General features: G+C 30.3%; 2 protein-coding genes across 2 annotated transcripts; one reads left to right on the forward strand and one right to left on the reverse strand.

Annotated features, from left to right (window-relative positions):
- Positions 1-156: 156 nt before the first annotated feature.
- Positions 157-1,680, reverse strand: LOC123008014 (serine protease snake-like). Its single transcript, XM_044403579.1, has 6 exons — positions 1,605-1,680; positions 1,389-1,562; positions 1,248-1,339; positions 1,088-1,197; positions 538-958; positions 157-460 (listed from the first exon to the last, which is right to left on the reverse strand). Exons 1-6 carry the CDS (start codon positions 1,678-1,680, stop codon positions 266-268), a joined length of 1,068 nt encoding a protein of 355 aa, XP_044259514.1. The 3' UTR covers positions 157-265.
- Positions 1,681-5,096: 3,416 nt separating this feature from the next.
- Positions 5,097-20,249, forward strand: LOC123008012 (NADP-dependent malic enzyme). The gene is made up of 7 exons (XM_044403577.1): positions 5,097-5,244; positions 10,157-10,325; positions 10,377-10,717; positions 14,664-14,844; positions 14,908-15,588; positions 19,425-19,719; positions 19,766-20,249. The coding sequence occupies exons 1-7, from the start codon at positions 5,216-5,218 to the stop codon at positions 19,924-19,926; spliced, it is 1,857 nt and encodes a 618-aa protein (XP_044259512.1). The 5' UTR covers positions 5,097-5,215; the 3' UTR covers positions 19,927-20,249.
- Positions 20,250-23,677: the final 3,428 nt, after the last annotated feature.

Below are 23,677 nucleotides of genomic sequence, written 5' to 3' on the forward strand. Positions count from 1 at the left end.
TATAATTTTAATTTAACATTTCCGAATCTGACATGGTTTGATAGTAGTTTCTATAAAGCGAATATATACAGGGTGATAAAGTTTCATGAGGAAAATTAAAATACATTAGATCTTCCGAATTTTTAATCTTAGATTAAACTTTACAAATTGGCTAGTTTTAGATAAACTTTGTATTTTAATTTCTAGAGTCAAACTTTTTGATTTTGATAATGACATAATTTCAGTTTTTTTTGAGGGAAATACAATTTTCCTTCAAACATAGTAGTTATAATCCTCCATGTGGGTCAAAATACATGGCAGGCCACACAATATCTTCAATCCAATCGCTGTATTCTGACACTCTGACATAAACAGCACTTTTGGAAATACCACAAGCAATACCGAAGGACGTAACCCCAACAATGCGAAAATGAGGAGACAGTTTATAAATTTTGTACTGTAGTGGCCCCCCTGAGTCCCCCTACAAACACAATCATAAATAAAACACCAAAAAATCCAGAAGAAAAAAAAATAATAATAATAAAAAAAATCCAGTACCGGGCAAGTGTCTCTTCCCTCGGGGTGCCCCGCACACACTTGAATATCGTTTATAATCCCATTAGGAAGTCTAGTTTGCTTGATACTCGCATGTGCTGCAGCACAAGTCGTGTGATTTACGAAGTAAATGTCAGCTTTGAGCAAATGACTGCTTGGACTTCCGGCGATGTCGACTTTGCCCCAACCCGTGACACTCATGTCCCCGGGGACTGGCCTCTCGGTGTGAAGACATGCAGGTTGGACATAGTCGCTGAATCGCGCTGAACGGTCCAATTTCACTAAAGCAATATCATGGTAGTGAATTGGGGGCTTATATTTGGGGTGCACGTGAGTTTGCATCACTGTGAAGTCTTGGGGTTGGGCGTCGTCATCGTCGGTGGCCAAGTCGAGGTCGCCCAGACGCACCCATCTGACCAGACCACTAAAATATTTTGTTTTCTATTGTTTATTTACCTGCGAGCGGCAAAGCCGCGAGCCCCCTTTAATTGCTATTTTCTACACAACTTTTTCGAATCCGACAGGATTTGACCACAGTTTCTAGTATACTTACTAGTTTTTGGTTTTGATACAATGCGCTGCTGTTAAAACATACTTTTCGCTTATTAGACTACCCCCACAAAACCACATAACATTTGGTTTTTCTCCATAGCCAAGGGCTGCCTATAAACGAACTCAAACACTTTTGTGTTATAATTATCGCTTTTAAATACCATATGGGGAAATTCCTTAGACAAAGTTTTGACGCCCCCGGCGATTTCGAGTTTTAGACAGGGTTCTTTGGGCGGGTGAAATGTTTGACATACTTGAAAATAATTTTTTTGGGTGAAAAATGGTTATAAATGGGAAGTTACCAATTTCGCTCCTTGGTCTAGGACAGCAGACCAAAGGGTAAATTCCGATGTATCCGCCGCAGTGTTGTGGCCGCTTCCAGGGGTTTTGTTTCAGTAAATCCTTAGCGTAATCACAGTTATCGACGTTCATACAAATTCCTGCTTGGCGGGTTTTTTTGACGAAACATCTCCGACCTATTTTTTTTAATAAATGGGGGAAATTATTTTGTTAATTACCTTCAATTTCCAAAGCAAATATATCGGGATTTACCACGACCATCAGTATGAATAAAATAAACAGATTGTCTTCCATCGTGTTATAAACGACTAATGCTACAAATTGTTTTCACAAAATATATCGAATTTATCGTAAAGTGGAATTACAGGTTTATTTCTTGGAGGATTATTGCATTTTAATACGAAAATGCCACTCAAATAATAATTAAATGATGACACTAATTACAGAATGAGCATTTGAATTTACAACGTGATTTAGAAATAAATACATTTTAACATTTTTAACCAGTGATAAATCTTCTTAAGTGCAACAAAATTGTGTTGTTGTGAATTTTTTGTGAGTTTTTTAGAATTATTTTGGAATTTGGATAAGCTAGTTTGAACAGCACAAGCTATAGATTTAGAATTCAAATATTATTTACCTCTTATCCTTTAATAAAATATATAAATAAATTAAGTAATTAATAAATTTAAGGGGCGAGCGGCAAAGCCGTGAGTCCCCCCTATAAATTTTGACAACATCTGATAGTATGAGTTTGGGGCAAATTTCCTCTTTTGTCTGTAGTAAAAAAACTTGGAAAGTTATTTTTCCAACAGAAATAAATAGAGTCAAAGTGCAAAATTTGAGTGAAAGAAGGGTCAAGGGGATGACAAAAAATGCATAACTTAATAATTTATAATATTTATTTTCCCTATACAGGTATACATAATATACATTTTTAATTTAATATCTCATATCATTACAAAAAATATTTCTTCAAAAAATTACATTCAAATTCATTCACATAAACTTACTTAAAATGTTCTGGGCAGCGGATTGGCGACAAAATAATGGTATTAAGTTTACGGTTTACGTTATTTTACAAAATTTTAAGCAATTTGGTTAGTTTTTAGACAGAAACTCATTTATTACAATTTGAATACAACTTAAAAAAATATTTCATTTTTAATTTCAAATTTTATTTTTTATGCTTTTAAAAGATGATGCAATATGTAAAATTTAGATAAAATATCAACCTAATTGTTCAAATTTTCTGAGCAGAAAGCCTTATTTTTTTCGCAAAAGCAAAAAAACGAATTCGGTTTTCTTTTATTATTTGTTATGTAACCAGTTATACAGTAACGCAATGAAAACCAAATCTTTTAATTAACATTACCTAACAAATTCTGATTTTTTAAATTATCGATATCGTAAATTAGATCAAAAATGATAACACTATTTTTCGCATTTTTAAGCATTTTTCACATTTTTTAAACAAAAGCTTAAATATTTTTCCAAATTTTCTAAAAAATAAATCGAAAAATCACCATATTAGTTACGGAAATAGTATTATGTGTTTTTAATTTTTTTATTAGATTACCCTGAACATGGTTAAAAAACTATGTACTATCAAACTGAACCAAAGTTGGTGTTATCTTTGCATTTTTAGAATGCTAAAGAACGTAAATACATTCGAAATATTCGTTAAAACTGGATGAAAATTTGTCAAATTAGAATGAAATTGACATTATTTTCCCTTGATTTGCTCGATTTAACTCTTTTTTGAACCAGTGACTCACCTATTTTGCAAGATCCTCTCAAAACATGGCTAAAAGTAACAAAAATAAATTTAATTTTGAGTGATTTGTCAAAAAATAAACAGAAAAACATTAAAAAAATCGAAATATGTATTAGTTAACACTTCCACGCTTGTGAGCACGTTTTTGAACTATAATCTCGATTTTTTGATATTTTACTGAAATAAGCCAAAAAAGCGAAAAATCGAGTCATTATTTTTGCTTTTTTCGAGTGTTTTTACATGTTTTTTAGGTAAAAAAAAATATTTTGCAAAATTTCATAAAAACAAGCCAAAAAATAGACCATGATGATGTTATTTCTTCCTTTGTCGAGCGTTTTTAAGCAGATTTACAAGATTTATTTTAAAAAACGTAAATCTTCGAAAGTATTAGGAAAATTTAGATCATAATCATGTAATCTGCTGAAAATAGGTGTAAATCTGGCAACTTTTTCAACTCAGCGAATCTCAGGTGATGAGCTTTATTTATTTTTTTGGGGCTGGCAACACTGGTCCTGGTTATTTCAAGACGATAATAAAATATTTATTAGCTTTTTAGTGTTTCGTGTTATTAATTTTTCAAACGACTACAAATAATTGTCAAAAAATCAGTGTCACACTTATGTCAAATCTTGATGCAAACCCATAAAAATTCTGACAGGACGACCGGTACCTTCATTATTGCTTTTTTAGTGTTTTTGTTTGTTTTTTAGGTAATATTTTGCAAAATTTCGTAGAAACAAACTAAAAATTTGAAAATTTAGACCATAATGGTGCGTTTAGCACGTTTTTAAGCAGATTTAAAAACAAACTTTCGACAGTATTAGAAAAATTTAAATCATGATCATGTAATCTGCTGAAAATAGGTGTAAATCTGGCAACTTTTTCAGCAGATGATGAGATTTATTTTTTTTAGGCTGGCAACACTGGTCCAGGTTATTTCAAGACGATAATAAAATATTTATTAGTTTTTTAGTGTTTGGTTTTATTAATTTTTGCCAAATAATTGTCAAAAAATCATTGTCACACTTGTGTCAAATCTTGATGCAAACCCATAAAAATTCTGACAGGACAACCGGTACCTCTATTATTGCTTTTTTTTGTTTGTTTTTAGGGTAATATTTCGGAAAATTTCGTAGAAACAAACTAAAAATTGGAAAATTATACCATAATGGTGCGTTTAGCAAGTTTTTAAGCAGATTTACAAGATTTACATTAAAAACGTAAACTTTCTACAGTAATTCGACAGTATTAGAAAAATTTTAATCATAATCATGTAATTTGCTGAAAATAGGTGTAAACCTGGCAACTTTTTCAATCTCAGGTGATGAATTATTTCAAGACGATAATAAAATATTTATTAGTTTTTTAGTGTTTCGTTTCATTAATTTTTCAAACGACGACAAATAATTGTCAAAAAACCGTGTCACACTTATGTCAAATCTTGATGCAAAATTGCAAACCCACAAAAATTCTGACAGGACAACCGGTACCTCAATTACTGCTTTTTTAGTGTTTCTGTTTGTTTTTCAGGTAATATTTCGCAAAATTTCGTAGAAACAAGCTAAAAATTGGAAAATTTAGACCATAATGGTGCGTTTAGCACGTTTTTAAGCAGATTTACAAGATTTACATTAAAAACGTAAACTTTCTACAGTAATTCGACAGTATTAGAAAAATTTAAATCATGATCATGTAATCTGCTGAAAATAGGTGTAAATCTGGCAACTTTTTCAGCAAATGATGAGATTAATTTTTTTTAGGCTGGCAACACTGGTCCTGGTTATTAAACAATAATAAAATATTTATTAGTTTAGTGTTTCGTTTTATTAATTTTTGCCAAATAATTGTCAAAAAATCATTAGCACACTTATGTCAAATCTTGATGCAAATCCATAAAAATTCTGACAGGCCGACTGGTTCCTCTGCGTCTGCTCGGAACCATTCAATAAGATAAGAAACACAACAAAGTGCGATAAATTTCGCGCAGTCGCGTGCTGTGAGCAACGAGAGGCCGACTACAATCAGCTGTGAGCAACAACCGGGGTTCTAAAAATGTTCGCTCTCATTCCCCGGTCCCTAGTGTGAGTAACGAGTTTTATTTTACAGTTAAAACCATCCCCACATTCTTTTCCCTTTCGCTTCAGTCACCAAAATGCGTTTTCATGGCCGATTCCGCCCCAAAACCGCTCCAAGACCCATGCTTGCGCGGCCCTTGGATCGATATCAAAAGCGCGGTTTAGGCTTTCCATTTTTCTGTTGTTTATTTTCTTCAAATAACCCAAATCTTGGGTTTATCGCTGATAAAGACGCGAGGCGGACGCCCTCGATTATATCTCGCGTTTGGTGTCCTTCGATGTTGGTTTCAAGTCTAAATTTACATTTCGTATTTGCTTGCGGTGGACCCAGAGTTGAGATATTCAGGCGAATTTTCAGTTTTCAATAAGATAACCTTGACACTGCATTTTGTGAAATTACTGCCGGGTTGAGTTACACTTATCATTATCACTAATTATCTCATCCTGTTTGACGCGTAAACCGTAATAAGAACTTCTCAGTGTTCTGTTATAGAAACACTTTTTTACAAAATTAATGTTTCGCTTCAATTCGTTATGAAATCGTTTTGCGTGGAATGCAAAAACTTGCCAAAAATAATTATTTTTAAAATATACTTTAATTTTGTAAAATTACATAATAAGAATAACAATATAACAATTGTGCGTAGGCGAGCAAAACGCATGTACTATTTTCTCCGATTATTTTTTTACTACAAGTGGTTTTATCGTAAAATATACTTTTATTATTAAAATTGCTATTTCTACTAACTTGCTTTTATAAGAATTGTAAATATTTTTTAAGCTTTGTTTTTGAAATTTTGAAAAAAAAAATATACCAATCCTTAATTCTCGATCAAAATTCTACCTATATTTCTAATTTTTAATCAATCGTCGATAATTTATTTGATTTATTTTTATTTATTTTTTTAATTTAATTATTAATTAAATTATTATTAATTAATTTATTTAAGAGTTAGAACTTAAAGTTTCCTTTTTCCACTCAGCGATTTAATTTAGAACAACGAAAAGCTAATTTTTAAAAATTCAGGTTTTTTTTTCTGGTACGATTAGAAAAAACTACGAAAAACGGAAGTAATATTAAATAAAAAAAATACAAAAATGTTTTTTTTTCTTTGAAATAAAAAAGGAATGAGCCTTAGTTACAATAAGGCTAAAACAGCACTTTTATTAGCTGAAACTTGAAATTATAGACGGGGTGATTTCAAAAAATGAATCTTTAACGTCATTCGAAAATAATTTTAATTTCTAAAAAGTGAAATAATTTTCTTTTTCAATAATAATCTTAATTTCGAAAATAATACTCTTAAAAAAAAAAAAAAATTCAAGGAGTGATTCACCAATTTTTTTACAGCTGAAAATCCTTGTGACCAGCTTTCTTTTCTGCAAAAATCACTAAAATCGCTACACGTGATGACAGTTGAAAAAAAAAGTTTGTGAAAATTTAGAGAAAAGAAAAAAAATTCAATACATCTCTCCGATTAATTTTTTACTACACGTGGTTTTATCGTAAAATATGCCTTTATTATTAAAATTGCTATTTCTACTAACTTGCTTTTATAAGAATTGTAAATATTTTCTAAGCTTTGTTTTTGAAATTTTGAAAAAAAAATACTTTAGAAAATTAATTTAGAAGTACTTTAGAAGAAAACAGCACTTTTATTATCGATCAAACTTAAAATTATATACATGGCGATTTCAAACAAATGGATCTTTAACGTAATTCGAAAATAATTTTAATTAAAATTTCAATGTCAATAAAAAAACCACAAAGGTTTCCAAATTGAAATAATTATCTTTTTTAATAATAATAATTTTAATTTCGAAAATAATATTCTAATAAAATATTTTTATCTTTATATGATATTGATAAAGAATTATGAGAAAATTAAAAATAAGTGATCAGTTTACCAACTTTTTTACAGCCTATAGTCCTTGTGATCAGCTCTGTTTTCTGCAAAAATCATGCAAAAAAATTGTAAAAGTTTGGAGAAAAGAAAAAAATTCAATACGGCTCGAAGCACTATTTTTTTACAGTCGAAAGCCCTTTTGATAAGCTTTATTTTCTGTAAAACTGAAAGAAATAGCTACACAGGATGACACTTGAAAAAAATAAAGTTTGTTGGTAAAAAAAATTTAGAAAAAGAAAAATATTAATACGGCCCTGAGGAGTGATTTGATTGTTGGTTCAACCTTTTTTTACAGTTTAGAGCCTTTTTAACGAGCTTTGTTTTCTACCAAAAATACAATAAATTCCAACACGGGATGACACTTGAAAAAAATAAGTTTGTGTTGGTAAAAAATTTTGAATAAGAAAAAAAATTCAATACGACCATTGTCGGTTCAACATTTCTTAATTCAAAGTCTTTTTGATGAGATTATATGTCGTTTATATATGAATTAATTTTCTGACTTCAGCTAATTAGAAAATAACAAATTTTGTGTAATGATTTAATTAAATTAATAAGTTGTTTTCTATATTTGAAAAAATGTGTTATGTCATTTGAGACCAAATTTGTAATGGAAAAAAAACTTTAATTGTAACAATATCTTCTTTTACAATAAAACTGATAAGAATTCACGGTTATATTTAAATTTGATTAAAATTTCTCCGAATACAATAGTTTAAAATAGTCTCAAAATTGGCAATTAATAACATTTCCCCTAGTAACTTATATCTCAAGTATTATTTTTAAGTTACATTTATTGTAATTCAGAGAACCGAATTAACAACAATCTGAACAACAGTGCACAGATAAGGATACAAAACGGAAGGTCGAAATTTACATCAGTATCTGCTGACTAATTGAACAACTTATTTTTATTAATAATTTTACATAAAATTATAATTTCGAATAACATTCTTTAGAAAAAAATAAAAGTCACACCATTTTACAAGTCATCATGCAGGACCGAGATGTTTTTTTAACAAAATCCAACACAAATGTTCCATTTTGTCACAGTTTTTAATAACATTGACTAATTTCGCCCACATTAATAAACATATTGTGTGTTTCTAAACCATCATTTTTTTCGTAACTAATTCGAATATAATGATATTTGAAAAACAAGAATACAAGAAACTTTTCGATGTGAAAAAAAACGATGTCGTTCTCTCGAAGCTGTAATGAAATTTACTCCCAAAAGGGAATAAAGTGTCACTTTATTTCCTTGAGAATAAACTACATTAAATACCGATTTTTACTAATTAAGTGAATATTCTGACAAATTATTATAAATTATATTACTTTATTTTTTTCAAGTGTCATCCTGTGTAGCTATTTCTTTCATTTTTGCAGAAAATAAAGCTTATCAAAAAGGCTTTCGACTGTAAAAAATTAGTGAACTGAGAATCACTTATTGAATTTTTTTCTTTTCTCCAAATTTTCACACATTTTTTTTTCAAGTGTCATTCCGTTTTTGCATGATTTTTGCAGAAAATAAAGCTTATCAAAAAGGCTTTCGACTGTAAAAAATTAGTGAACTGAGAATCACTTATTGAATTTTTTCTTTTCTCCAAATTTTCACACATTTTTTTTTCAAGTGTCATTCCGTTTTTGCATGATTTTTGCAGAAAACAAAGCTGATCACAAGGACTTTTGGCTGTAAAAAAATTGTTGAACTGATTTTCTAAAATTTTTTTACCAACAAACTTTATTTTTTTCAAGTGTCATCCTGTGTAACTATTTCTTTCAGTTTTACAGAAAATAAAGCTTATCAAAAGGGCTTTCGACTATAAAAAAATAGTGCTTCGAGCCGTATTGAATTTTTTTCTTTTCTCCAAACTTTTACAATTTTTTTGCATGATTTTTGCAGAAAACAGAGCTGATCACAAGGACTATCGGCTGTAAAAAAGTTGGTGAACTGATCACTTATTTTTCATTTTCTCATAATTCTTTATCAATATCATATAAAGATAAAAATATTTTATTAGAATATTATTTTCGAAATTAAAATTATTATTATTATTAAAAAAGATAATTACTTCAATTTGGAAACCTTTGTGGTTTTTTTATTGACATTGAAATTTTAATTAAAATTATTTTCGAATTACGTTAAAGATCCATTTGTTTGAAATCGCCATGTATATAATTTTAAGTTTGATCGATAATAAAAGTGCTGTTTTCTTCTAAAGTACTTCTAAATTAATTTTCTAAAGTATTTTTTTTTCAAAATTTCAAAAACAAAGCTTAGAAAATATTTACAATTTTTACAAATTTTTTTTTGCATGATTTTTGCAGAAAACAAAGCTGATCACAAGGACTTTTGGCTGTAAAAAAGTTGGTGAACTGATCACTCATTTTTCATTTTCTCATAATTTTTTATCAATATCACATAAATATAAAAATATTTTATTAGAATATTATTTTCGAAATTAAAATTATTATTAAAAAGATAATTATTTCATTTTATTTCGTCCCAAAGGTTGTTTGACGTTTTTTTTGGCTCACCCGGTGTATAAAATGAGTTTATCTAAAAATATGAGTGCACCTTGTTTTGGGTTGGCTTTTTGCCACATTTCCATACGTAAAGGCCAACATTCTACCACTTCGTCAATTTCTAATATCAATTTTTACTGTTTTACTTATTTTTTTTCTAGTTTTCATTACCAATTAATTAGCATACTACAACAATTCAATTACTTGTTGTTGACATTTGATATAATTGCATTGTTCATTCCTTATCACTAATGTTGGCACTCGTGGAATTTTTTTTATTACATCGAGTAAAATGAAATCCCAATGTACTCTTAATTCACTGATAACAAAAATATTGTTGCATAAAATGTTATTTATCTACATTTAATCGGAAGGTCAACACATTTGTTAACATTATAGCACTTCCTCTTGTCAATGAGGAAATGAATGAGTTCCTGTCATGTTATTTCGATAATAATATTCTCATTTGTCATTATTTTCAGTACTAATGTGTCGTCACGATCATCGCTTAGTTTGTCAGGACAGAAAGCGACCATCCAAGAAGCTGTAAAATGGCTAAAAAGCAAAGACTACCACACTGTCTCAGGCGATACCATAACACCATCAAAAGTGATGGGTATCGACCATCTCCGCGACCCTCGTCTCAACAAGGTTCGTTTTTAAACAACCACAAGTTTAAATTTATCAAATTTGTATTTTTAGGGCTTGGCTTTCACTTTGGAAGAACGTCAAGCTTTGGGTATTCATGGTCTTCAACCTGCACGATTTAAAACCCAAGAAGAACAATTGGAATTATGTCGAATTTCAGTGATGCGATATCAGGAGAATCTCAACAAATATCTGTATATGACTGAATTGCATGATCGTAATGAAAAATTGTTTTTCCGTTTGTTATCCGAAAATATTGAAATGTTGATGCCGATTGTTTACACACCGACTGTTGGGTTAGCTTGTCAAAGATTTGGGTTGATTTATCGAAGACCTAGAGGACTCTTCATCACTATTAATGACAGAGGACATGTCTACGACGTTCTGAAAAATTGGTATGGGAGATTTATTTATAAAGAGTGAGACGCGGGTTATTTTCGGAACAATTCACACTCGCGCCAGAAAATTAACTAAAAAACACACACACGCATGCGCATTTTTCAATGATTTCCACTGGTAACCACAATTTTGACCAATTTTAACTTTCGTGTTTTGGCTATTAACACTGACCATTAGAGGGAGAAAGTAAATATTAGAAATTGCCGTTGTTGGACAAAGATAGAGATATGTAGTCACTTAATGTGTGACAAGAAAGCGCTCAAGTCTAACCTCAAAGCAATTATTTTAAATTTCTCGTTTATTTTAATCAAAATAAAAAGATCAAAATCACCAAAAAAATCAGAAAATATTTTTTACTATTTCGATGTCACAATGAGCAATTTTGTGACACTGTTTTTTGCCGAAATTTTGGTCTTTTTCAGTTAGAAACGGTAGTATTTTGCAAAACTTCGTTAAGAACAAAATCATCAAGTTGTTTCGCTCGATTTAACTCTTTTTTAAACCAAAGACTCACTTATTTTGCAAACCATTAGAGAGAGAAAGTAAATATTACAACTTGCCGTTCTTGAACAAAGATAGAGATATGTAGACACTTAATGTGTGACAAAAAAGCGCTCAAGTCAAACCTCAAAGCAATTATTCTAATTTCTTGTTTATTTTAATTTAGTTACGACCAAAATCACCAAAAAAATTAGGAAATATTTTTACTATTTCGATGTCACAATGAGCAATTTTGTGACACTGTTTTTTGCCGACATTTTATGCAATATTTTGGTCTCTTTCAGTCAAAAACAGAACTATTTTACAAAACTTCGTTGAGAACATCTCAAATTCATCAAATTGGTGTTATCTTTGCATTTTTATAGTGCTAAAGAACGTAAATACAAAGTTTTTCGTTAAAACTGACTGAAAATTTGTAAAATTAGATTGAAATTGGTATTATTTTAGGTTGTTTCGCTTACTTTAACTCTTTTTTGAATCAAAGACTCACTTATTTTGCAAACCATTAGAGAGAAAAAGTAAATATTACAAATTGCCGTTGTTGAACAAAGATAGAGATATGTAGTCACTTGATATGTGACAAGAATGCGCTCCAGTCTACCTCAAAGCAATTATTATTTAAATTTCTCGCTTACTTTAATCTAGATACGACCAAAATCACCAAAAAAGTTAGGAAATATTTTTTACTATTTCGATGTCACAATCAACAATTTTGTGACACTGTTTTTTGCCAACATTTTATGCAATATTTTGGTCTTTTTCAGTCAGAAACAGAACTATTTTGCAAAACTTCGTTAAGAACATCTAAAATTTATCAAATTGGTGTTATCTTTGCTTTTTTAGAGTGCTAAAGAACGTAAATACAAAGTTTTTCGTTAAAACTGACTAAAAATGTGTTAAATTAGATTGAAATGGATATTATTTTAGCTTGTTTTGCTCGATTTAACGCTTTTTTGAACCAAAGACTCACTTATTTTGCAAACCATTAGATAGAGAAAGTAAATATTACAAATTGCCGTTGTTGAAGAAAGATAGAGATATGTAGTCACTTGATGTGTGACAAGAAAGCGCTAAGTCTAACTTCAAAGCAATTATTTTAAATTTCCCGTTTATTTTAATCTAGATACGACCAAAATCACCAAAAAATTCAGGAGTAATTTTTTACTTTTTCGATGTCACAATGAGCAATTCTGTGACTCTGTTTTTCTGTCGACATTTTATGCAATATTTTGGTCAGAAACAGAACTATTTTGCAAAAGTTTTGCTCGATTTAACTCTTTTTTGAACCAAAGACTCACTTATTTTGCAAACCATTAGAGAGAGAAAGTAAATATTACAACTTGCCGTTGTTGGACAAAGATAGAGATATGTAGTCACTTGATGTGTGACAAGAAAGAGCTAAGTCTAACCTCAAAGCAATTATTCTGAATTTCTCGTTTTTTGTAATCTAGATACGACCAAATTCACCAAAAAAATTAGGAGTAATTTTTTACTCTTTCGATGTCACAATGAGCAATTCTGTGACACTGTTTTATGCAATATTTTGGTCTTTTTCAGTCAGAAACAGAACTATTTTGCAAAACTTTGTTAAAAACATCTAAAATTCATCAAATTGGTGTTATCTTTGCATTTTTAGAGTGCTAAAGAACGTAAATACAAAGTTTTTCGTTAAAACTGACTAAAAATTTGTTAAATTAGATTGAAATTGACTCACTTATTTTGCAAACCATTAGAGAGAGAAAGTAAATATTAGAAATTGCCGTTGTTGGACAAAGATAAAGATATGTAGTCACTTGATGTGTGACAAAAAAGCGCTCAAGTCTAACCTCAAAGCAATTATTTTAAATTTCTCGTTTATTTTAATCTAGATACGACCAAAATCACCAAAAAAATTAGGAAAAATTTTTTTCTATTTCGATGTCACAATGAGCAATTTTGTGACGCTGTTTTTTGCCGACATTTTATGCAATATTTTGGTCTTTTTCAGTCAGAAACAGAACTATTTTGCAAAACTTCGTTAAGAACATCTAATATGCATCAAGTTGGTGTTATTTTTGCATTTTTAGAGTGCTAAAGAACGTAAATACAAAGTTTTTCGTTAAAGCTGACTGAAAATTTGTTAATTTAGTTTGAAATTGGTATTATTTTAGGTTGTTTCTCTCAATTTAACCCTTTTTTAAACCAAAGACTCACTTATTTTGCAAACCATTAGAGAGAGAAAGTAAATATTTCAACTTGCCGTTGTTGAACAAAGATAGAGATATGTAGACACTTGATGTGTGACAAGAAAGCGCTTAAGTCTAACCTCAAAGCAATTATTTCAAATTTTGGATATATTTTTTACTATTTCGATGTCACATTGAGCAATTTTGTTTTTTGCCGAAATTTTATGCAATATTTTGATCTTTTTCACTCAGAAACAGAACTGTTTTACAAAACCTTGTTCAGAACATCTAAAATTCGTGAAATTGGTGTTAACTTTACATTTTTAGAGTGCTAAAGAACGTAAATACAAAGTTTTTCGTTAAAATTGACTGAAAATTTGTTAAATTAGATTGAAAATGGTTTTATTTTAGGTTGTTTCGCTCGATTTAACTTTTTTTTGAACCAAAGACTCGTTTTGCAAGCCATTAGAGAGAAAAAGTAAATATTACAAATTTCCGTTGTTGAACAAAGATAGAGACATGTAGTCACTTGATGTGTGACAAGAAAGCGCTCAAGTCTAACCTCAAAGCAATTATTTTAAATTTCTCGTTTATTTTAATCTAGATACGACCAAAATCACCAAAAAATTTAAAAAATATTTTTTACTATTGCGATGTCACAATGAGCAATTTTGTGACACTGTTTTTTGGCGACATTTTATGCAATATTTTGGCCTTTTTCAGTCAGAAACTGAACTACTTTACAAAACTTCGTTAAGAACATCTAAAATTCATGAAATTGGTATTATTTTTGCATTTTTAGAGTGCTAAAGCACGTAAATACAAAGTTTTTCGTTAAAACTGACTGAAAATTTGTTAAATTAGATTGAAATTGATATTATTTTAGCTTGTTTCGCTCGATTTAACTCTTTTTTGAACCAAAGACTCACTTATTTTCCAAACCATTAGGGAGTAAGAGTAAATATTACAAATTACAAATACTTTGGCCATACTGTCGTTTTTAAGTAAAAAATTGTTGTAGTTCAACGTATTTCACCGAAACTAATGCAATTAAGCTATTTTCGAACAATTTGGGTACCGCACACGTCAAATGTCAAATATAATAATAAATTGAATTTAAAAAGAGCTCAATAGAAAAAAAAGAGTATAAACAACGCGTGTTATACCCTCTAATTCAACAATTGTTTTTTAATATACAATTGTTCCGTTAATTTTTTGGAATAGTGTACAATAGACAATTTAACATTTTTTTTTTGTCTAAATTTGCCCTTTTTAGGCCAGAATCAGACGTCAAAGCGATCGTCGTGACCGACGGTGAGCGTATTTTGGGTTTGGGCGATTTGGGGGCGTGTGGTATGGGCATTCCCGTGGGAAAATTGGCCCTATACACCGCCCTAGCCGGCATCAAGCCCCATCAATGTCTTCCAATCGTCCTCGATGTTGGAACCAACAACCAAGTATAAAACACCTTAACTAATAATTTGCAAACACGACCAATAATCACGATGCTATAATTGTAGACTCTTTTGGAAGACCCTCTCTATGTAGGTCTACGCCAACCTAGACTCTCCGGTCCTGAATACGACTCCTTCGTCGATGAGTTCATGGAAGCGGCTGTGACACGTTATGGTCAAAACGTCCTAATCCAATTCGAAGATTTTGGCAATCACAATGCTTTCCGTTATTTGGACAAATATCGTGGTGTTTATTGCACCTTCAACGACGACATTCAGGGTACTGCAGGTGTTGCCGTTTCCGGTCTTTTGGCATCTGCAAGAGTCACTGGAAAGAAAATCTCCGAAAATAAATTTCTGTTTTTGGGAGCTGGTGAAGCAGCGATCGGTATTGCAGATTTGTGTGTGAAAGCAATGCAAGTGGAAGGATTGTCATTGGAAGATGCTAGAGGGAAAATCTGGATGATGGATATTGATGGTTTATTGGCTAAAGGACGACCGGAAGGAAAACTGGATGGTCACAAAGCCTACTATGCTAAAGAACATAAACCAGTCAAGGATTTGGCTTCCGTCGTGAATGAAGTCAAACCGTCGGTGTTAATTGGGGCTTCAGCCGCTAGTGGTGCTTTCACGCCTGAAATTTTGAAAAGTATGGCGTCGTTTAATGATAAACCGATCATTTTTGCATTGAGTAATCCGACGGATAGGGCGGAGTGCACGGCAGAGCAGGCCTACACCAACACTGATGTATGTATCTTGTTTCAGGTGTCGGGTGATTTTATATAATATTTTTTTACTACCTGCGTATTTTATTACCTAGAATGGCAACGTTGCTTCACGATAATTTTTTTGAGATTATGTCATTTTTTACTTCTATCCAGTAAATATGAATGTTAAAATAACATAGAAACTGTAAAGAAAATGGAAAAAATGTCAAATTTGTCTTACTACCGGTAGTATTTCAACACAAAATAGGCATATTTGTTGTTTCAACAGTTGTGACAAAGCAGACGGAAGTGTTGCCAGAACAAAAACACTTCACCAGATCCAGTTAAAAAAATTGCCAAATTTTCGAGAAAAACCGCAGTTTTCAACTTAAAAATCTTAAACTCTTGAAAAAAGCAAAAATGACATGCTTTTCGACCTAATTCTGTGATTTTTCGACTTGTTTTCAACAAAAATAATGTCATTCTGAACTTAATTTCTTAACTATTTTGTTTGTTTTAGCGAATTCTAGCGAAAAAAACTGAGATTATTAGTACAAAAACGTGCTTAAAAGCATTTTCGGCAAAAAATTTTGGTTTCTCGGCTTATTTTTGCTCAACACCAGTTAGATCGAGTGTAACAAATAAAATAACATCAATATAAATTGTTTTTGTGATTTTTAAGCTTGTTTTGGACAAGGTTATGATTTGTATGGCAAAATCTCGCGAAACGCAATTATCAGCATAAAAATCTGTTTAAACTCTTGAAAAAAAACATAAATAACATGCTTTTCGACCTAATTCTGTAATTTTTTGGCTTGTTTTCAACAAAATTTTGCGAAATAATTGCGTTTCTAGCTGTAAAACGTGCTAAAACGCTCAAGAAATGCAATTCTAGACTTAATTTCTTAATTATTTCGTTTGTTTTAGCGAATTCAAGCGATAAACCTGAGATTTTAGTACAAAAACGTGCTTAAAAGCATTTTCGGCAAAATTTTGTGGTTTTTCAGCTTATTTTTGCTCAACACCAGTTAAATCGAGTGAAACAAACAAAATAACATAAATGTCAATTGTTTTTGTGAATTTTTGGCTTGTTTTTAACAAAATTTTGCGAAATAATTGCGTTTGTAGCTGAAAAACGTGCTAAAACGCTCAAGAAATGCAAAAATAATGTAATTCTAGACTTAATTTCCTAATTATTTTGTTTGTTTTAGCGAATTCTAGCGAAAAACCTGAGATCTTAGTACAAAAACGTGCTTAAAAGCATTTTCGGCATAATTTTGTGGTTTCTCAGCTTATTTTTGCTCAACACCAGTTAAATCGAGTGAAACAAACAAAATTACATCAATATCAATTGTTGTTGTGATTTTTAAGCGTGTTTTGGACAAGATTACGATTTGTATGGCAAAATTTTGCAAAAACCGCAATTTTTAGCTTAAAAATCTGCTTAAACTCTTGAAAAAAAGCAAAAATGACATGCTTTTTAGTCTAATTCTGTGATTTTTTCGAAATAATTGCGTTTCTAGCTGAAAAACGTGCTAAAACGCTCAAGAAATGCAAAAATAATGTAATTCTAGACTTAATTTCTTAATTATTTCGTTTGTTTTAGCGAATTTTACACTAGTTAAATCTAGTGAAACAAACAAAATAACATAAATATCAATTCTTTTTGTGATTTTTAAGCGTGTTTGGACAAGATGGCGATTGGTATGGCAAAAACTCGCGAAAAAAACGCAATTTTCAGCTTAATCCTTAAACTCTTGAAACAAGGCAAAAATGACATGCTTTTCGGCTCAATTCCGCTTGTTTTCAACATAATTTTGCGAAATAATCTCGTTTCTAGCTGAAAAACGTTCTAAAACGCTCAAGAAATGCAAAAATAATGTATTTCTAGACTTAATTTTTTAATTATTTCGTTTGATTTAGCGAATTCTAGTGAAAAACCTGAGATTTTAGTACAAAAACGTGCTTTAAGGGATTTTCGGCAAAGTTTTGTGTTTTCCGGCTTATTTTTGCTCAAAACCAGTTAAATCGAAAGAAACAAACAAAATAACATAAATGTCAATTGTTTTTGTGATTTTTAAGCGTGTTTAGACAAGATTACGATTTGTTTGACAAAATCTCGCGAAATCTCGCAGTTATCAGGTTAAAAATCTACTTAAACTCTTGAAAAAANAAAATTTTGCGAAATAATTGCGTTTTCATCTAAAAAACGTGCTAAAACGCTTAAGAAATGCAAAAATAATGTAATTCTAGACTTAATTTCTTAATTATTTTGTTTGTTTTACCGAATTCTAGCGAAAAACCTGAGATTTTAGTACAAAAACGTGCTTAAAAGCATTTTCGGCATAATTTTGTGGTTTCTCAGCCTATTTTTGCTCAACACCAGTTAAATCGAGTGAAACAAACAAAATTACATCAATATCAATTGTTCTTGTGATTTTTAAGCGTGTTTTGGACAGGATTACGATTTGTATGGCAAAATCTCGCGAAAAACGCAATTTTTAGCTTAAAAATCTGCTTAAACTCTTGAAAAAAAGCCAAAATGACATGCTTTTTATCCTAATTCTGTGATTTTTTTGGCTTGCTTTCAACAAAATTTTGCGAAATAATTGCGTTTCCAGCTGAAAAACGTGCTAAAACGCTCAAGAAATGCAAAAATAATGTAATTCTAGACTTAATTTCTTAATTATTTCGTTTGTTTTAGCGAATTCTAGCGAAAAACCTGAGATTTTAGTACAAAAACGTGCTTAAAAGCATTTTCGGCATAATTTTATGGTTTCGCAGCTTATTTTTGCTCAACACTAGTTAAATCGAGTGAAACAAACAAAATAACAATTCTTTTTGTGATTTTTAAGCGTGTTTGGACAAGATGGCGATTGGTATGGCAAAAACTCGCGAAAAAACGCAATTTTCAGCTTAATCCTTAAACTCTTGAAAAAAGGCAAAAATGACATGCTTTTCGGCTCAATTCGGCTTGTTTTCAACATAATTTTGCGAAATAATCTCGTTTCTAGCTGAAAAACGTTCTAAAACGCTCAAGAAATACAAAAATAATGTAATTCTAGACTTAATTTTTTAATTATTTCGTTTGTTTTAGCGAATTCTAGCGAAAAACCTGAGATTTTAGTACAAAAACGTGCTTAAAAGCATTTTCGGCAAAATTTTGTTGTTTCTCGGCTTATTTTTGGTCAAAATCAGTTAAATCGAGTGAAACAAACAAAATAATATTAAATTCGATTTAATTTTGTAATTTTTTTGCCTGCTTCAACGAAATTTTTAGAATTCTTTCTGTTTTTATCTCAAAAACGTGCTTAAACACTTGAAAAAGACAAAAACAACGCCATTTTTGCTGGAATTTGTTGAATTTTTGGATTGTTTCTAATGAAATTTTGCGATATAATTGTGTTTCTAGCTGAAAAAGTAAAAATAAATTGCAATTTTTGATCTTGTCTAGTAAAATCTTGTAAAAAAAACAAACAGAATTATTTTAAATAATTCCGTGGTTTTCCAACTTTTTTGAAAAAACTAGACGAAATAATCAAATTTCTGGTTGAAAACGTGGAGAATGCTCGAAAAAAATCACCAGACTAACATGAACGTCACCAGATCTGGTGAAATTTCACCATACCTGGCAACACTGCAGAAGGATGCTGTAGAGGTGGGATTATGGTGTTTTTAAGGAAGAAGATCAAGTCTTTTATTTAATTTTGCATTAATTTTATCTCGAAAAATTAAAAATATATATTTGTATCACTGTAATACTCTCCAATATCGGTATTTACCACCTGTACCTATTATTGCTCTTGGTTAATAATAAAAACTCGGCAAACTAAATAATGGTACTTTTTACAACTAGTAGTGAAAAACTTTTTATAGGGTCGCTGCATCTTCTCAAGTGGTTCTCCCTTCCCTCCAGTCACCTACAAAGGCACCACTTTTTATCCCGGGCAAGGCAACAACGCCTACATTTTCCCAGGCGTTGCTTTGGGAGTAATCCTAGCCAGGATTCACCACATTAAAGAAGAATTGTTCTTGTTGGCGGCTCAAGCAGTCGCTGATCACGTCAGCGACTCCGATATACAAAAGGGTAGTTTATATCCACCCCTTAGTAGCATTAGAGAATGTTCTGTTGATATTGCTACGAGAATTTTGAATTATTCCTACGAAAAAGGTAAATTTTGGATGTGATTAATTGAATGTTTTGAGTGTTTTTGTAGGAATTGCAACCGTTTATCCGGAACCAAAGGATAAAAAGGCATATGTGATGCAACATCAGTATAATTATAATTACGAATCAGCGTTGCCTCCGACATGGTCGTGGCCTAATCAACAGGAAATTAAAACAAGGCCCATCGAACCAACAAAATTGATGGCTTAGAATTAGAAAAGACATCCATTTCTTAGATAATACTTTTCCATTGGTATTTTTAAATTGGACGTATTTTAACATAATTTATTGTTGAATGTTACAACCTAAGCAAAGTTTTGATCACCATGTTTGAGTGGGCGCTACTAAATAGTGCCATTTTGTACTTAATTTTATTTAGTATTCATTTAATCACAACAGCTTTTTTGTATTTGCTGATCTACGAGCAATATTGTACGTTTTAAACAGTATTTCTTTCTGGTCATTAAAATGTAGAACGCTAGGGATATAAGACCACCTGTAATAAAAAGAAAATAAATGTTATTGTACTGTTATTGAATTTTTATAATATGGTGTTCGCTATAAACTGTATTTTATCCGAAAACGCCACAAAAGTGGCCACTTTTATGACTAAATGCACTACCAACTGCACTAGTTAAAGTAATAATCACTTGAAAATTGCGTTCTGAATATTTTGTTCATTTGCTTGTGAATTATAGTGTGTGATCTGTAAGGCTCGGATTATATGCAAAATGCATATTTGTTATTAAGAGGTATATCAACAAAATTGTAAGTTTTCTATGCATATCTGATGTTTTTTGATTAAAATAAGCCAAATAAAAAATGTATATTTTGCATATTTTGGCAACTTGGTGCATATTTTAGGAAATATTGCATATTTGTGCATATTTTCTTCAAATCACTAATTTCCGATTAAAAATTTCAGTTCAAGTTAAAAATTGGACAGTTTATGAGAAATGATCCAATTACAAAATATTTTAAAGAGAAAACAACCGGTAATTCCGGTAAATTGTATTGAACCAAGCGGTTTTTTTTAATCATTTGTTTCCAAAAAATAATAATTAATATAAATTAAAGTAATATAAAAATGATCTTATTTTATGAACAAAATTTTCTTTTGTTTATGAGTTATTCGATTTTTGCTGTCTAAATTACGACATATATAAAAAAATTATTTATTACAAAGTAGATAGTTGTAATCCTTTAGATCATAACCTTCATGAAAAAAATGTTTTTTTTGGGGGGTTCCCATTTAAAAAAAAATAATTTTGTAAAACTCAAAAACAAAATAAAAATTTCGAAAAATTTAATTTTTGATGAAACATCACATTTTTATAGAACTTTATAATTCATCAATTAGTTTTTTCAAAAAATAAATACGTTTGACTTTTTATTGTTCAAAATTTTGCATATAGTGCATATTTTTGTGAAAATACGTGCATATATATACACATATTTTACGATTTTTTCGTGCATATAATCCGAGTCTTAGTGATCTGAATACGTTTACGGATACAATAGTGGTGTAAAAGTGAGTTTTTGTACCTCAGCTGAATTATTTGCCTCACTACGTTCGCTTCGCCAAACCACTTTTACTCCTAATGACATAATATACTATTACCGAACGTTTTTGCTTTGCATTTTTCAAATAATTCAAATCACTTTCTGGTGATAAATCAGCAATTATTGCTTTGTAATGTAGAGAAGGACGAACATGAAAAAATAATTCCGTGTTCAAGGTAAAATAATCGGCTTAACGATCGGCCAGTCTCAATTAATAAAAACATATCTTTTTATAACCAGAAACAAATAAAATATGGATTGATGAACAAAAACAGCAGTTATACTCAAGCTTGGTGCGCGAACATAGTCTGAGTGAAAAGCCCAACTTTTTATTTGGTAATTGTGTTCTTCACTAATCAGATTTGCTCTGTTAATTGCTTTATAATCGAGTTAATTAGGAGAAATTTGTTACCTGGGTGCTATGTCATTGAAATCTAATCCATTATTTTATTCAGTTTCTATATTTGCGCAATAACTCAAAGATGGGAAACGCGGCGTGTATATCGGCACTGTGTGGTGAAAACGACCCAACTGGCAAAAAAAGGTAATTTTTTAATCCAACAAAACAATAATTTTTCTCAAAATTAGTTCGGCAAAAAAGCAATCGATTCTTTTTGTGCGATTAATAATTTACACTTTCCAATCAATTTCTGAAGACAAGACAGGAAAAAACATGCATTGTGATAATAAAAAGTCTATCACACAAAGTAATTGAAATATTAATAATTATAAAAAATCTCGGGAAATAATTACAGGAAAACACGTGTGAGGCATTTTTTGATTAGTATCGATTGATATTATTGATACTAAGTACTTAGTAGTGTTTGCAGACGCGTTGCTAAGAGTTGCAAGCTATTTCTATAAAGTAAAATTTTCATTACACAATTACTGAATGGCTGAAATATTTTATTTCAAATTAATTTTGTCAGTTTCACACGCAATTTGTTAAAAACTCCAATGGCACTTTGCACATTACGTTACTACTTTTAAATAATTTAAAACTGTTTACTATAAATTTTTCATCGTTTTGGTTGCTCTTTATTTCATGACAGATTTACGTAAATGTAAAAATAAAAAAGTAGAAACCAAATATTTAAAAAATATAGTATACAGGGCTGCGCCAGAATTCGCGTCTCAGAGAAAATTTTCAAGTAAAGTAAGATACCAGGAACATGAAAAATGTTTAAAAAATTCTATCTGTCAAAAAACTTTGACTTTTATTTTTTGACATTTGACATTTTTTTATATCTATTTAATGATACTGATGATCTTGTATATGTTTTTTTACAATTATTTAGTAAAGGGACAAAAATTTTGCCAATAAAAGTCACAAATAATATTGAACAAAGTTACAATTTATAATACAGCTTTCTTGTTTCCTGTTCTAATAGCTTGTAGCAAAAAAACTTGTAAAATTATTTTTCCAACAGAAATAAATAGAGTCAAAGTGCCAAATTTAAACTCTCATAACTTCGAAACTTTTATAGATAATTTTTTTTTCAACATTTTTTCCATATTCCTGGTATCTTACCTTATATGGCATTTTTCTCTGGGGCGCGAGTTCTGGCGCACCCTGTATAAATGCACATCTAAGAGAAAACTTTATACAGGCTGTTCCGGCTAAACCCCACATTAGAAGTATTGGGAGTTCTAACAATTCCTATACTTAAGTTTAATGTTTTCGAAATATTTAGACCTTTTAAAAAATTTGGATTTGAATCTTCCTATTCAAAAATCGATAATTTCAAATACCCTTAACTCAGTTTTTCTAAATGAAACACCCCATTTTTTTCTTCAATAAATGGAGGAGAATTTAGTTCTGCTTCGATCTGTATTAACATTCCCTATATGATAGTTTTCAAGTTATAGTAACTTTTTTTGATATTGTGAAAAATTCATTAGCATAGCTACTTTCGCACAGGTTGTCAGGAATAAGAAAAAAATAGAATAACAAAGTTATTCAAGTTAGGTTAAATAAATTTAATTTGTTTTTACGAAAAGAATAACACTATTGGGAAAAAAACTTGGCATTTTTTCAGTGAAAAATATTTACATGGCAAACTATGCAAAAACCATGGATAGTAATGAATTTCTTCCATTGTAAAAAAAAGTCAAAATAACTTGGAAATTGAAGTTTCCCAAACGTAACCTTAAATTATGGAGGTTTGTTAATTATTTTTCCAATTATAAATACACGAAAGAAAAGATCTAACCTTTCTTTTTCATATGCCCATACACCATTTGAAAATAATTAAAAATGGTAAAGTTATCGATTTTTGAAGAGGAAAATACAAATTAAAAAAATTTCAAAAAAGTATAAATATTTCAAAAACGCTTAAATTTAGGTATAGGGAACTCTAATAAAAACTCTTTCAAAATTAGTTGAGTAATCCAAAAA

The sequence above is a fragment of the Tribolium madens genome, unplaced genomic scaffold, assembly GCF_015345945.1.
Source record: "Tribolium madens isolate multiple individuals breed KSU strain unplaced genomic scaffold, Tmad_KSU_1.1 Scaffold_3;HRSCAF=73;Tcas5.2_LG2, whole genome shotgun sequence".
NCBI classification, from domain to species: domain Eukaryota; kingdom Metazoa; phylum Arthropoda; class Insecta; order Coleoptera; family Tenebrionidae; genus Tribolium; species Tribolium madens.